General features: G+C 45.2%; 1 protein-coding gene across 5 annotated transcripts in view; it reads right to left on the bottom strand.

The window, feature by feature from the left end:
- Nucleotides 1–13,770, bottom strand: part of LOC123993745 (FERM, ARHGEF and pleckstrin domain-containing protein 1-like) — a 131,211-nt gene that overhangs the window by 14,674 nt on the left and 102,767 nt on the right. For all 5 annotated transcript variants that reach the window (XR_006831755.1, XM_046298532.1, XM_046297263.1 and 2 more), the window contains 8 exons: nt 8,461–8,594; nt 7,437–7,518; nt 6,502–6,739; nt 6,101–6,231; nt 3,859–3,927; nt 3,328–3,417; nt 1,456–1,538; nt 8–120 (listed from right to left, as the gene is read on the bottom strand). Coding sequence is in view for 4 of the 5 variants with exons in the window: in XM_046298532.1 (XP_046154488.1) it covers nt 8–120; nt 1,456–1,538; nt 3,328–3,417; nt 3,859–3,927; nt 6,101–6,231; nt 6,502–6,739; nt 7,437–7,518; nt 8,461–8,594 (940 nt within the window). In the remaining variant the exon portion in view is untranslated. The remainder of the gene's footprint in view (nt 1–7; nt 121–1,455; nt 1,539–3,327; nt 3,418–3,858; nt 3,928–6,100; nt 6,232–6,501; nt 6,740–7,436; nt 7,519–8,460; nt 8,595–13,770) is intronic.

The raw sequence follows: 13,770 nt of genomic DNA, 5'->3' as shown, positions 1-13,770 counted from the left end.
AACTTACTGTTATCTGTCAGACTGCTGGCCAGCCAGTCAGACGTAGGACCGTTGATGCTCTCCGCCAGGATAATGGCCATATTAATGTCCTCCATCCACTTCTCCATCTCTGACAGTGAACTGGAGGGGGTGATAGAAAGGGAGAGAGTGAGAGAGAGAGAGAGAGAGAGAGAGAGGAAAGGAGACAGGAGAGAGGAAGAGGAGCGAGAGAGCGAAAGAGAGATAAACCCAACAGCTTATACTACTGTAAAAACACAACAACTTAAACAACTGTGTAAACTCAAGAGTGTATACTACTGTAAGAACACAACAGCATATACTACTGTAAAAACCCAACAGCTTATACTACTGTATAAACCCAACAGCTTATACTACTGTATAAACCCAACAGCTTATACTACTGTAAAACACAAGAGCTTATACTACTGTAAAAACACAAGAGGGTATACTACTGTAAAAACACAAGAGCTTATACTACTGTTAAAACACAAGAGCTTATACTACTGTAAAAACACATGAGCGTATACTACTGTAAAAACACATGAGCGTATACTACTGTAAAAACATAACAGCATATACTACTGTAAAACACAAGAGCTTATACTACTGTAAAAACACAAGAGCTTATACTACTGTAAAAACACAAGAGTGTATACTACTGTAAAAACACAAGAGCGTATACTACTGTAAAAACACAAGAGCTTATACTACTGTAAAAACACAAGAGCGTATACTACTGTAAAAACATAACAGCATATACTACTGTAAAACACAAGAGCTTATACTACTGTAAAAACACAAGAGCGTATACTACTGTAAAAACACAAGAGCGTATACTACTGTAAAAACACAAGAGCGTATACTACTGTAAAAACACAAGAGCTTATACTACAGTAAAAACACAAGAGCGTATACTACTGTAAAAACACAAGAGCGTATACTACTGTAAAAACATAACAGCATATACTACTGTAAAACACAAGAGCTTATACTACTGTAAAAACACAAGAGCTTATACTACTGTATAAACCCAACAGCTTGTACTACTGTATAAACTCAAGAGCGTATACTACTGTAAAAACACAACAGCATATACTACTGTAAAAACCCAACAGCTTATACTACTGTAAAATACAACAGCTTATACTACTGTAAAACACAACAGCTTATACTACTGTATAAACACAACAGACAAACATAAAAATATATATATATTTTTAACCAGCCTGATAAATATGTCATGCCGTTATTTTTATGACTAAGTGAGCGGTAAAAATAATGAATGTGTCTTTGTGATTATATAAAGGCCTCATTGTTGACTCTGCTGATGGGACTAGTCTCCTCCCGATTCACCGACCACGTTATTGTGAACATCTTCATTCCAGAACCTGAAGGTCTACTGGCGAGTGTTTGAAGACTATTCCAGAGACGAGCTGGATCGAACCATAGCCTCACCTTGCTGCTACCACTACTGACTGGCGCTGCCCAACCAGGGTGAAGGCGTGAGGCACACCCCACTCATCCTCGCTCTCCCGGATCTGGGAACATAACAGGCACAGTCAACACATGAGGCACGAGAGGGTACATCTGCCTTTGGGAAAAAATGACTGAGTGTGTGAGAGAGGGAGAGACAGATGGAGGGAGTTAAAGACAGAGAGACAGATGGAGGGAGTTAAAGACAGAGAGACAGATTGTCACGTTCTGACCTTTATTTCCTTTCTTTTTTATTCATTTAGTATGGTCAGGGCGTGAGTTAGGTGGGCAGTCTATGTTTGTTTTTCTAGGTTTTGGGTATTTCTATGTTTCACCTAGTATGGTTCTCAATCAGAGGCAGGTGTCATTAGTTGTCTCTGAGAATCATACTTAGGTAGCCTGGGTTTCACTGTGGGTGATTGTTCCTGTCTCTGTGTTTTGCACCAGATAGGGCTGTTTTTGGTTTTCCACGTTTATTGTTTTGTAGTGTTCATGTTTATCTGTTTTTATTAAACATGAGTCAATATAACCACGCTGCGTTTTGGTCCACCTCTACTTCACCACAGGAAAACCCTGACACAGATGGAGGGAGTTAAAGACAGAGAGACAGATGGAGGGAGTTAAAGACAGAGAGACAGATGGAGGGAGTTAAAGACAGAGAGACAGATGGAGGGAGTTAAAGACAGAGAGACAGATGGAGGGAGTTAAAGACAGAGAGACAGATGGAGGGAGTTAAAGACAGAGACAGATGGAGGGAGTTAAAGACAGAGAGACAGATGGAGGGAGTTAAAGACAGAGAGACAGATGGAGGGAGTTAAAGACAGAGACAGATGGAGGGAGTTAAAGACAGAGACAGATGGAGGGAGTTAAAGACAGAGAGACAGATGGAGGGAGTTAAAGACAGAGAGACAGATGGAGGGAGTTAAAGACAGAGACAGATGGAGGGAGTTAAAGACAGAGACAGATGGAGGGAGTTAAAGAGATAGATAGATGGAGGGAGGGAGTTAAAGACAGAGACGGAGGGAGGGAGTTAAAGACAGAGACAGACGGAGGGAGTTAAAGACAGAGACAGATGGAGGGAGTTAAAGACAGAGACAGATGGAGGGAGTTAAAGACAGAGAGACAGATAGAGGGAGTTAAAGACAGAGACAGATGGAGGGAGTTAAAGTGGCACAGCAGTTCATTCACAGTAAATAATTCATCTTGTGAAAGCTACTGTACTCTACCGTATTCTACTCTACTGTACTGTACTGTACAGTATTCTACTCTACTGTATTGTACTGTATTCTACTCTACTGTACTGTATTCTACTCTACTGTACTGTACAGTATTCTACTGTACTCTACTGTATTCTACTCTACTGCACTGCACTGTACTGTACTCTACCGTATTCTACTCTACTGTACTGTATTCTACTGTACTCTACTGTGCTCTACTCTACTGTACTGTACTGTACCATATTCTACTGTACTGTACTGTATTCTACTGTACTCACTGTACTGTACCCTACTGTACTCACTGTACTGTACTCACAGTACTATACTGTACTGTATTCTACTGTACTCTACTGTTCTCACTGTACTGTACTCTAATCTGCTGTGCTCTGCTCTATTGTACTGTATTCTACTGTACTGTACTCTACTGTACTCACGGTACTATACTGTACTGTATTCTACTGTACTCAACTGTACTCACTGTACTATACTCTACTCTGCTGTGCTCTGCTCTACTCTATTGTACTGTATTCTACTGTACTGTACTCACTGTACTCTAGTCTACTGTGCTCTAGTCTACTGTGCTCCAAGGCAGGGCACAACGCTGGGAGGGTAAGAGAGGGGGAAAAAAGAGACGTACTGTCATGCCATAGAGAGGGAGCTGCCCGTGCACTTTGAACTGGTTCGTTGCCGTCATCCCTCGACTCGTATACAACAGGACATCATTGAACTATCACCATAGAGCAAGAAAACAGACACTTCAATCATTGACTGGTCATTAATAGTTCTATCACCCTTATTTACGTCACACAAAAAGAACATTGATTGAATGTTTGTGGCTCAGTAAATACATTAGCTCTGTCAGGGATACACCTGATCCAACTGGATTACATTCAATCTGTTTCTTACATGAATCGTGATTCAGATGAGTCTTGGTCTCATGAGATGCCCTCTACAATAACAAAGAGGGACTCTGGCTGAAAGAACAGTATACAGCTGTGTGGAAAGATAAGGAAGCCGTCGTCTTTGAGGCATTTTGGACAAAGCCATTCATTCTGGGGATGTTAAAATACAGAGCTCTATTTGCCATGACTGTATGTTGTGCGACCACTGAATAATCTGTTTAATAACTCATTCAAGATGACAATCTCAGATAAATCTCAGACATTACCAGGAAAAACATTCGTTGCTGGAGGCCTTTTCCAGACAGCTTACTGAGGCAGCCTAACCTTAGGAACTCCTGAAAAAAAACACAAATTCCAACATCGCAAGTCAAACACAACATCCCGAATCAAACACAACATCCCGAGTCAATCACAACATCCCAAGCCAAACACAACATCCCAAGTCAAACACAACATCCCAAGTCAAACACAACATCCCAAATCAAACACAACATCCCAAATCAAACACAACATCCCGAGTCAAACACAACATCCCAAGTCAATCACAACATCCTAAGTCAATCACAAACATCCCAAGTCAATCACAACATCCCAAGTTAAACACAATATCCCAAGTCAATCACAACATCCTAAGTCAATCACAACATCCCAAGTCAATCACAAACACCCAAGTCAATCACAACATCCCAAGTCAAACACAACATCCCAAGTCAAATCACAACATCCTACATCAATCACAAACACCCAAGTCAATCACAACATCCCAAGTCAATCACAACATCCCAAGTCAAACACAACATCCCAAGTCAAAACATTCATCCCATGTCAAACACAACATCCCAAGTCAAACACAACATCCCAAGTCAATCACAACATCCCAAGTCAATCACAACATCCCAAGTCAAACACAACATCCCAAGTCAATCACAACATCCCAAGTCAAACACAACATCCCAAGTCAATCACAACATCCCAAGTCAAACCATTCATCCCAAGTCAAACACAACATCCCAAGTCAAACACAACAAACACAACATCAATCAATCACAACATCCCAAGTCAAACACAACATCCCAAGTCAATCACAACATCCCAAGTCAATCACAACATCCCAAGTCAATCACAACATCCCAAGTCAATCACAACATCCTACATCAATCACAACATCCCAAGTCAATCACAACATCCCAAGTCAAACACAACATCCCAAGTCAATCACAACATCCTACATCAATCACAAATACCCAAGTCAATCACAACATCCCAAGTCAAACACAACATCCCAAGTCAAACACAACATCCCAAGTCAATCACAACATCCCAAGTCAAACACAACATCCCAAGTCAATCACAACATCCTAATCAATCACAACATCCCAAGTCAAACCATTCATCCCATGTCAAACACAACATCCCAAGTCAAATCACAACATCCCAAGTCAATCACAACATCCCAAGTCAATCACAACATCCCAAGTCAATCACAAACACCCAAGTCAATCACAACATCCCAAGTCAAACACAACATCCCAAGTCAAACACAACATCCCAAGTCAATCACAACATCCCAAGTCAAAACATTCATCCCATGTCAAACACAACATCCCAAGTCAATCACAACATACTAATAATAATAATAATAATATCCCAAGTCAAACCATTCATCCCATGTCAAACACAACATCCCAAGTCAAACACAACATCCCAAGTCAATCACAACATCCCAAGTCAATCACAACATCCTAAGTCAATCACAAACACCCAAGTCAATCACAACATCCCAAGTCAAACACAACATCCCAAGTCAAACACAACATCCTACATCAATCACAAACACCCAAGTCAATCACAACATCCCAAGTCAAACCATTCATCCCATGTCAAACACAACATCCCAAGTCAAACACAACATCCCAAGTCAAACACAACATCCCAAGTCAATCACAACATCCCAAGTCAAACCATTCATCCCATGTCAAACACAACATCCCAAGTCAAACACAACATCCCAAGTCAAACACAACATCCTACATCAATTACAAACACCCAAGTCAATCACAACATCCCAAGTCAAACACAACATCCCAAGTCAATCACAACATCCCAAGTCAAACACAACATCCCAAGTCAAACACAACATCCCAAATCAATCCCAAAATCCGAAATCAAACACAACATCCCAAATCAAACACAACATCCCAAGTCAATCACAACATCCCAAGTCAATCTCAAAATCCCAAATCAATCACAACATCCCAAGTCAAACACAACATCCCAAGTCAAACACAACATCCCAAGTCAAGTCTCAGAGAAAGACAACAACTCAGAAAGACATAAAACAACTGACAAAACAAAAGGAGTGCTTCAAACTTGCTTCTGCAAACTGTTGATATGGGGATATTCCCTACATAGTGCACTACTTTTGAATAGGGCCCAGATCAAAAGTAGTGCACTATATAGGGAATAGGCTCCCATTTGGGATGGAGTCCGGTCTCTCCTTGAACTCACCCGCCCTGGAGTGACTAGATTGTCGATGCCAATCAAATCCTTCATAAGCTCCAGCAGCTTCTGAAAGTTCTCCATCTTCATCATGCTTCCATGGAGCTGGGACACCACCTCTGACACGTCTGCCAGTGCAGCTAGAGGAGAGGCCATTCAATTAGAAACAACAGTAATTTATGATGTCATAGACCTCAACTGCACCAGGAGGCCCTCAACTGCACCAGTAGGCCCTCAACTGCACCAGTAGGCCCTCGACTGCACCAGGAGGCCCTCGACTGCACCAGGAGGCCCTCGACTGCACCAGGAGGCCCTCGACTGCACCAGGAGGACCTCGACTGCACCAGTAGGACATAGATAGCCTGCTTCAGTCTGATAGTTCTGACTGTGTACAGAACAGTAACAGTTACCTCTGCAGTCCCTGAAGTCCACATGTGCGGGCGGGTAGTGTTTGCAGAGGCGCTCCAGGATCTGCTTGTAATGCATGAGGCGGTGCAGGGGCCGGAGGATGAACACGTTGAGGGGGATGTAGCACACCTTCTGCAGCTCAAAGTCCCGGACCAGCCCCTCCAGCCGCGGGGAACCCCGGCATGCCTTCTCCAGCTCCACTAGGGCCTCCGAGTGCTTCTGAAGGTGGGCTGTCAGTGGCTAGAAAATTATATATTAGAGTAGAGTAGAATAGAGTAGAAGAGAGTAGAATAGAGTATAGTATAATACAATAAAGTAGAGTAGAATAGAGTAGAGTAGAATAGAGCAGAGTAGAGTAGAATAGAGCAGAGTAGATGAGAATAGAGTAGAATAGAGTAGAATAGAGTAGAGTAGAATAGAGCAGAGTAGAGCAGAGTAGAATAGAGTAGAATAGAGCAGAGTAGAGTAGAATAGAGTAGAATAGAGTAGAATAGAGTAGAATAGAGTAGAGTACAATAGAGCAGAGTAGAGTAGAATAGAGCAGAGTAGAGTAGAATAGAGCAGAGTAGAGTAGAATAGAGTAGAATAGAGCAGAGTAGAATAGAGTAGAATAGAGTAGAATAGAGTAGAGTAGAATAGAGCAGAGTAGAGCAGAGTAGAATAGAGTAGAATAGAGTAGAATAGAGCAGAGTAGAGTAGAGCAGAGTAGAAGAGGGAATAGAATAAAGTACAGCAGAACGAACATATTTGCACGACCATATCACACACATACGACAGGCTAGGAGAAGCTACGGGTCAGCCACAGAGCGAGCAGTCCCCTGGAGTAGGGCTACAGGCAGACTTTACACAAGGCAGCATATATTTGTTCTTCGAGGAGTGGTGCAGATACATAGTGAAGTACATAACAAGTGCAATAATGTGAAAGAGGTGCACACACCTTCAGTCCCTGTAGGTGCTTCAGCATGACATCCCCGATGCGCTGGTAGTCTCCTTTGATGTGGGCATTGGAGCACCCTTCCCTAAAATAAAACAGTACGTTTATTTCTTTGGAACAGTTTAGTGCTAGTGTGTGTGTGTATTTTAAGCACTTAAAGTCACATTTCATATTCATGTAGACAATTATGCAAGGGAATTCCAATGAAATGGTTAACCTTTACCTGCACTGCTGAACACCACCAGCAGGTGTCGTTCTTGAGCATGAATTTCAGTTGACGACTAGATTCAGCACCATGTGAACTGACATCGTTCTCAATACTCTTTCATTCAAAATATCAACCAATACATTATGGGGAGGTTAATACAAAACCGAGAGAGGATGTTCTGAATGTCGTTCCGTTGAGGTGCAACCCCTGTCCACTCACACATCCCACTACCAGCTCTTTAATCTAAGATCAAGAGAGGGCTAAAATAAGCCAACTGTACATCACATTTTAAAAGTAGATGGCAATGTATCTGTGCTCCGTAGTTGGTCATCTCGTTTGCCTTTGGGCCAGATGTCGGCCGTGTTTTGTGTGAAAACACATGTCATCTCTTCCTTGGAGTTCTGTCTCTTGCTCTGTGGTTTAGTCTTGTAATAAAGCTGGACAGTATGATGTCTGTAGTCGTGACAGTCTGCCAGTCGGGGCTCTGACGTAGGGACCACATCATTTAGAGGAGCAGACAGTGGAATAACCCACGGGGCTAGGAGGAGAAGAAGTGGCTTGATGCAGCGCGATTGTTGCTATAGAAACCCCAGCTCCACAGGAGGCGTGTGTGTCTCTGTGATGAGGCTTCCCAGAATGAATGTCAATACCCAGGATCAATGAAAACCCAAACCAAACCAAACTACAAACTGTGTTCTTAATCCAAGAGGGTCTTAACGCAAATAAAACGAGGCTAAGTGGGAGTGACATTTTGAGAGAAAATAGCCTGAACTACAAAATACATACATCATTGTGGGTGATTGTGATGTGCCATCTCACCATAGAGCCAGTCTCTGCTCCACCTCTCTGAGGAAGACGGACTGAAACCTGTACAGAGGTGCAAAGTTGGTGAAGATGGTGCTCTTCAGGGAGTCCGGCACTGCTTCGTCTTTACCCACCGAGTCCTGAAAAGACTGGGATGACACACACACACACACACACACACACACACACACACACACACACACACACACACACACACACACACACACACACACACACACACACACACACACACACACACACACACACACACACACACACACACACACACACACACACACACACACACACACACACTCCATTGTGTAAATAGTGACGTTGTCAATTGCCAGTAGTTAAATGAGGACTTGCAGTCTGATGAGGTGAAAAACAGTGGGTTCTGGTGGACTAGGAGCTTGGACTGCATTACAATCTGCACGTGCTTCTGCCAAAATACCTCAACACTTCCGGCGCCGACTGAGATGGCCGCCTCGCTTCGCGTTCCTAGGAAACTATGCAGTTTTTTGTTTTTTCCGTGTTATTTCTTACATTAGTACCCCAGGTCATCTTAGGTTTCATTACATACAGTCGAGAAGAACTACTGAATATAAGATCAGCGTCAACTCACCATCAGTCCGACCAAGAATATGTTTTCCGCGACGCGGATCCTGTGTTCTGCCTTACAAACAGGACAACGGAATGGATCGCATGCAGCGACCCAAGGAAACGACTCCGAAAAAGAGGGAAACGCGGCGGTGTTCTGGTCAGACTCCGAAAAAGGGCACATCGCGCACCACTTCCCAGTATTCTTCTTGCCAATGTCCAGTCTCTCGACAACAAGGTTGATGAAATCCGAGCAAGGGTGGCATTCCAGAGGGACATCAGAGACTGCAACGTTCTCTGCTTTACGGAAACATGGCTTACTGGGAAGACGCTATCCAGGGCGGTGCAGCCAACGGGTTTCTCCACGCATCGCGCCGACAGAAACAAACATCTCTCTGGTAAGAAGAGTGGCGGGGGCGTATGCCTCATGACTAACGGGACATGGTGTGATGAAGGAAACATACAGGAACTCAAATCCTTCTGTTCACCTGATTTAGAATTCCTCACAATCAAATGTAGACCGCATTATCTTCCAAGAGAATTCTCTTCGATTATAATCACAGCCGTATATATCCCCCCCCCCCCAAGCAGACACATCGATGGCTCTGAACGAACTTTATTTAACTCTTTGCAAACTGGAAAACATTTATCCGGAGGCTGCATTCATTGTAGCTGGGGATTTTAACAAAGCCAATCTGAAAACAAGACTCCCTAAATTTTATCAGCATAACCAGGGGTGGTAAAACCTTGGATCATTGTTACTCTAACTTCCGCGACGCATATAAGGCCCTGCCCCGCCCCCCCTTTCGGAAAAGCTGACCACGACTCCATTTTGCTGATCCCTGCCTACAGGCAGAAATTAAAACAAGAGGCTCCCACGCTGAGGTCTGTCCAACGCTGGTCAGACCAAGCTGACTCTACACTCCAAGACTGCTTCCATCACGTGGACTGGGACATGTTTCGTATTGCGTCAGATGGGAATATTGACGAATACGCTGATTCGGTGTGCGAGTTCATTAGAACGTGCGTCGAAGATGTCGTTCCCATAGCAACGATAAAAACATTCCCTAACCAGAAACCGTGGATTGATGGCAGCATTCGCGTGAAACTGAAAGCGCGAACCACTGCTTTTAATCAGGGCAAGGTGTCTGGCAACATGACTGAATACAAACAGTGCAGCTAGTCCCTCCGCAAGGCTATTAAACTAGCTAAGCGTCAGTACAGAGACAAAGTGGAATCTCAATTCAATGGCTCAGACACAAGAGGCATGTGGCAGGGTCTACAGAATCAGCCTCGAGACCCTCCTCCCGCGGACTACAAGATGAAATCCAGCCCAGTCACGGACCAGGATGTCTTGCTCCCAGGCAGACTAAATAACTTTTTTGCCCGCTTTGAGGACAATACAGTGCCACTGACACGGCCTGCAACGGAAACATGCGGTCTCTCCTTCACTGCAGCCAAGGTGAGTAAGACATTTAAACGTGTTAACCCTCGCAAGGCTGCAGGCCCAGACGGCATCCCCAGCCGCGCCCTCCGAGCATGCGCAGACCAGCTGGCCGGTGTGTTTACGGACATATTCAATCAATCCCTATACCAGTCTGCTGTTCCCACATGCTTCAAGAGGGCCACCATTGTTCCTGTTGAGGTGGTACGGTACTGTAGGAGAGGAGGAGGTACGGTACTGTAGGAGAGGAGGTACGGTACTGTAGGAGAGGAGGTACGGTACTGCAGGAGAGGACGTACGGTACTGTAGGAGAGGAGGAGGTACGGTACTGCAGGAGAGGAGGAGGTACGGTACTGTAGGAGAGGAGGAGGTACGGTACTGCAGGAGAGGAGGAGGTACGGTACTGTAGGAGGGAAGTACGGTACTGTAGGAGAGGAGGAGGTACGGTACTGTAGGAGAGGAGGAGGTACAGTACTGCAGGAGAGGAGGAGGTACGGTACTGTAGGAGGGAAGTACGGTACTGTAGGAGAGGAGGAGGTACGGTACTGTAGGAGAGGAGGAGGTACGGTACTGTAGGAGGGAAGTACGGTACTGTAGGAGAGGAGGAGGTACGGTACTCCAGGAGAGGAGGAGGTACGGTACTGCAGGAGAGGAGGAGGTACGGTACTGTAGGACAGGAGGAGGTACGGTACTGTAGGAGAGGAGGAGGTACGGTACTGTAGGAGGGAAGTACGGTACTGTAGGAGAGGAGGAGGTACGGTACTGCAGGAGAGGAGGAGGTACGGTACTGTAGGAGAGGAGGAGGTACAGTACTGCAGGAGAGGAGGAGGTACGGTACTGTAGGAGAGGAGGAGGTACGGTACTGCAGGAGAGGAGGAGGTACGGTACTGTAGGAGGGAAGTACGTTACTGCAGGAGAGGAGGAGGTACGGTACTGCAGGAGAGGAGGAGGTACGGTACTGCAGGAGAGGAGGTACGGTACTGCAGGAGAGGAGGAGGTACGGTACTGTAGGAGAGGAGGAGGTACGGTACTGTAGGAGAGGAGGAGGTACGGTACTGCAGGAGAGGAGGAGGTACGGTACTGTAGGAGAGGAGGAGGTACGGTACTGTAGGAGAGGAGGAGGTACGGTACTGCAGGAGAGGAGGAGGTACGGTACTGCAGGAGAGGAGGAGGTACGGTACTGTAGGAGAGGAGGAGGTACGGTACTGCAGGAGAGGAGGAGGTACGGTACTGTAGGAGGGAGGTACGGTACTGCAGGACGGACGGTTCCCAAACTTTTTACAGTCCCGTACCCCTTCAAACATTCAACCTCCAGCTGCGTACCCCCTCTAGCACCAGGGGCAGCATACTCTCAAATGTTGTTTTTTGCCATTATTGTAAGCCTGCCACACACACACTTTACGATACATTTATTAAACATAAGAAGGCGTGTGAGTTTTTGACACAACACGGCTCGTGGGAAGTGACATAGAGCTCTTATAGGACCAGGGCACAAATAATAATATAATAATAATAATCAATCATTGAGATCTTTATTTAGCCATTTTACATATAAAACCTTATTTGTCACCACAGGTTAATGAGAAGGATGTGCTTGAAAGGATGCACATAACTCTGCAATGTTGGGTTGTATTGGAGAGAGTCTCAGTCTTAAATCATTTTCCACACACAGTCTGTGCCTGTATTTAGTTTTCATGCTAGTGAGGGCCGAGAATCCACTCTCACATAGGTACGTGGTTGCAGAGGGCATCAGTGTCGTAACAGCGCGATTTGTCAACGCAGGATACTCTGAGCGCAGCCGTATCCAGAAATCTGGCAGTGGCTTCTGATTAAATTACATTTTCACAGAACCGCTTGATGCAATTTCGATAAGGCTCTCTTGTTCAGATATCTGTAAGTGGACTGGAGGCAGGGCATGAAAGGGATAACAAATCAAATTGTTTGTGTCATCCGTTTTGGGAAAGTACCTGCAGAGAAGAGCTTCTTAATCATAGCCTCAATTTTGTCCTGCACGTTGAATATATTTAACTTTAATCTTGTTTCTCAATAGAAAAATACAAATGTGTCAATACTTTGCCCCTTGATAACCAGCACACTTCTGTATGTTGTAAAAGCATTACATGGTTGCCGAATATACAGTTCAAGGGCCTTGCTTTAACAAAGTTAACCCCTTTCACTGTATTGTCCAAAAGCTCTTTCTTGCCCACCAAAGTCCATTTGATGTCACAAAGCTGTCCAGTACTTTAAAAATATCCTCTCCTGTTGTCCTGGTTTCCAGTGGTTTGCAGAAGAGGATATCTTCCTTAATTGACCCCCCATAAACATAACAGACATATACCAGGAGCTGTGCCAGGCCCTGTTGACTCATTCAGCTGTAACAGACATATACCAGGAGCTGTGTCAGGCCCTGTTGACTCATCCAGCTGTAACAGACATATACCAGGAGCTGTGCCAGGCCCGCCATGTCTGTTGACTCATTCAGCTGTAACAGACATATACCAGTAAGCTGTGCCAGGCCCTCCACGTCTGTTGACTCATCCAGCTGTAACAGACATATACCAGGAGCTGTGCCAGGCCTTCCACGTCTGTTGACTCATCCAGCTGTAACAGACATATACCAGGAGCTGTGCCAGGCCCTCCACGTCTGTTGACTCATCCAGCTGTAACAGACATATACCAGGAGCTGTGCCAGGCCCTCCACGTCTGTTGACTCATCCAGCTGTAACAGACATATACCAGGGGCTGTGCCAGGCCCTCCACGTCTGTTGACTCATCCAGCTGTAACAGACATATACCAGGAGCTGTGCCAGGCCCTCCACGTCTGTTGACTCATCCAGCTGTAACAGACATATACCAGGGGCTGTGCCAGGCCCTCCACGTCTGTTGACTCATCCAGCTGTAACAGACATATACCAGGAGCTGTGCCAGGCCCTCCACGTCTGTTGACTCATCCAGCTGTAACAGACATATACCAGGAGCTGTGCCAGGCTCTCCACGTCTGTTGACTCATCCAGCTGTAACAGACATATACCAGGGGCTGTGCCAGGCCCTCCACGTCTGTTGACTCATCCAGCTGTAACAGACATATACCAGGGGCTGTGCCAGGCCCTCCACGTCTGTTGACTCATCCAGCTGTAACAGACATATACCAGGGGCTGTGCCAGGCCCTCCACGTCTGTTGACTCATCCAGCTGTAACAGACATATACCAGGGGCTGTGCCAGGCCCTCCACATCTGTTGACTCATCCAGCTGTAACAGACATATACCAGGGGCTGTGCCA

The sequence above is a fragment of the Oncorhynchus gorbuscha genome, linkage group LG01, assembly GCF_021184085.1.
Source record: "Oncorhynchus gorbuscha isolate QuinsamMale2020 ecotype Even-year linkage group LG01, OgorEven_v1.0, whole genome shotgun sequence".
Lineage (NCBI taxonomy): Eukaryota > Metazoa > Chordata > Actinopteri > Salmoniformes > Salmonidae > Oncorhynchus > Oncorhynchus gorbuscha.
The sequence above is the reverse complement of the archived record's forward strand: the minus strand, read 5'-3'. Positions and strand labels throughout refer to the sequence as shown.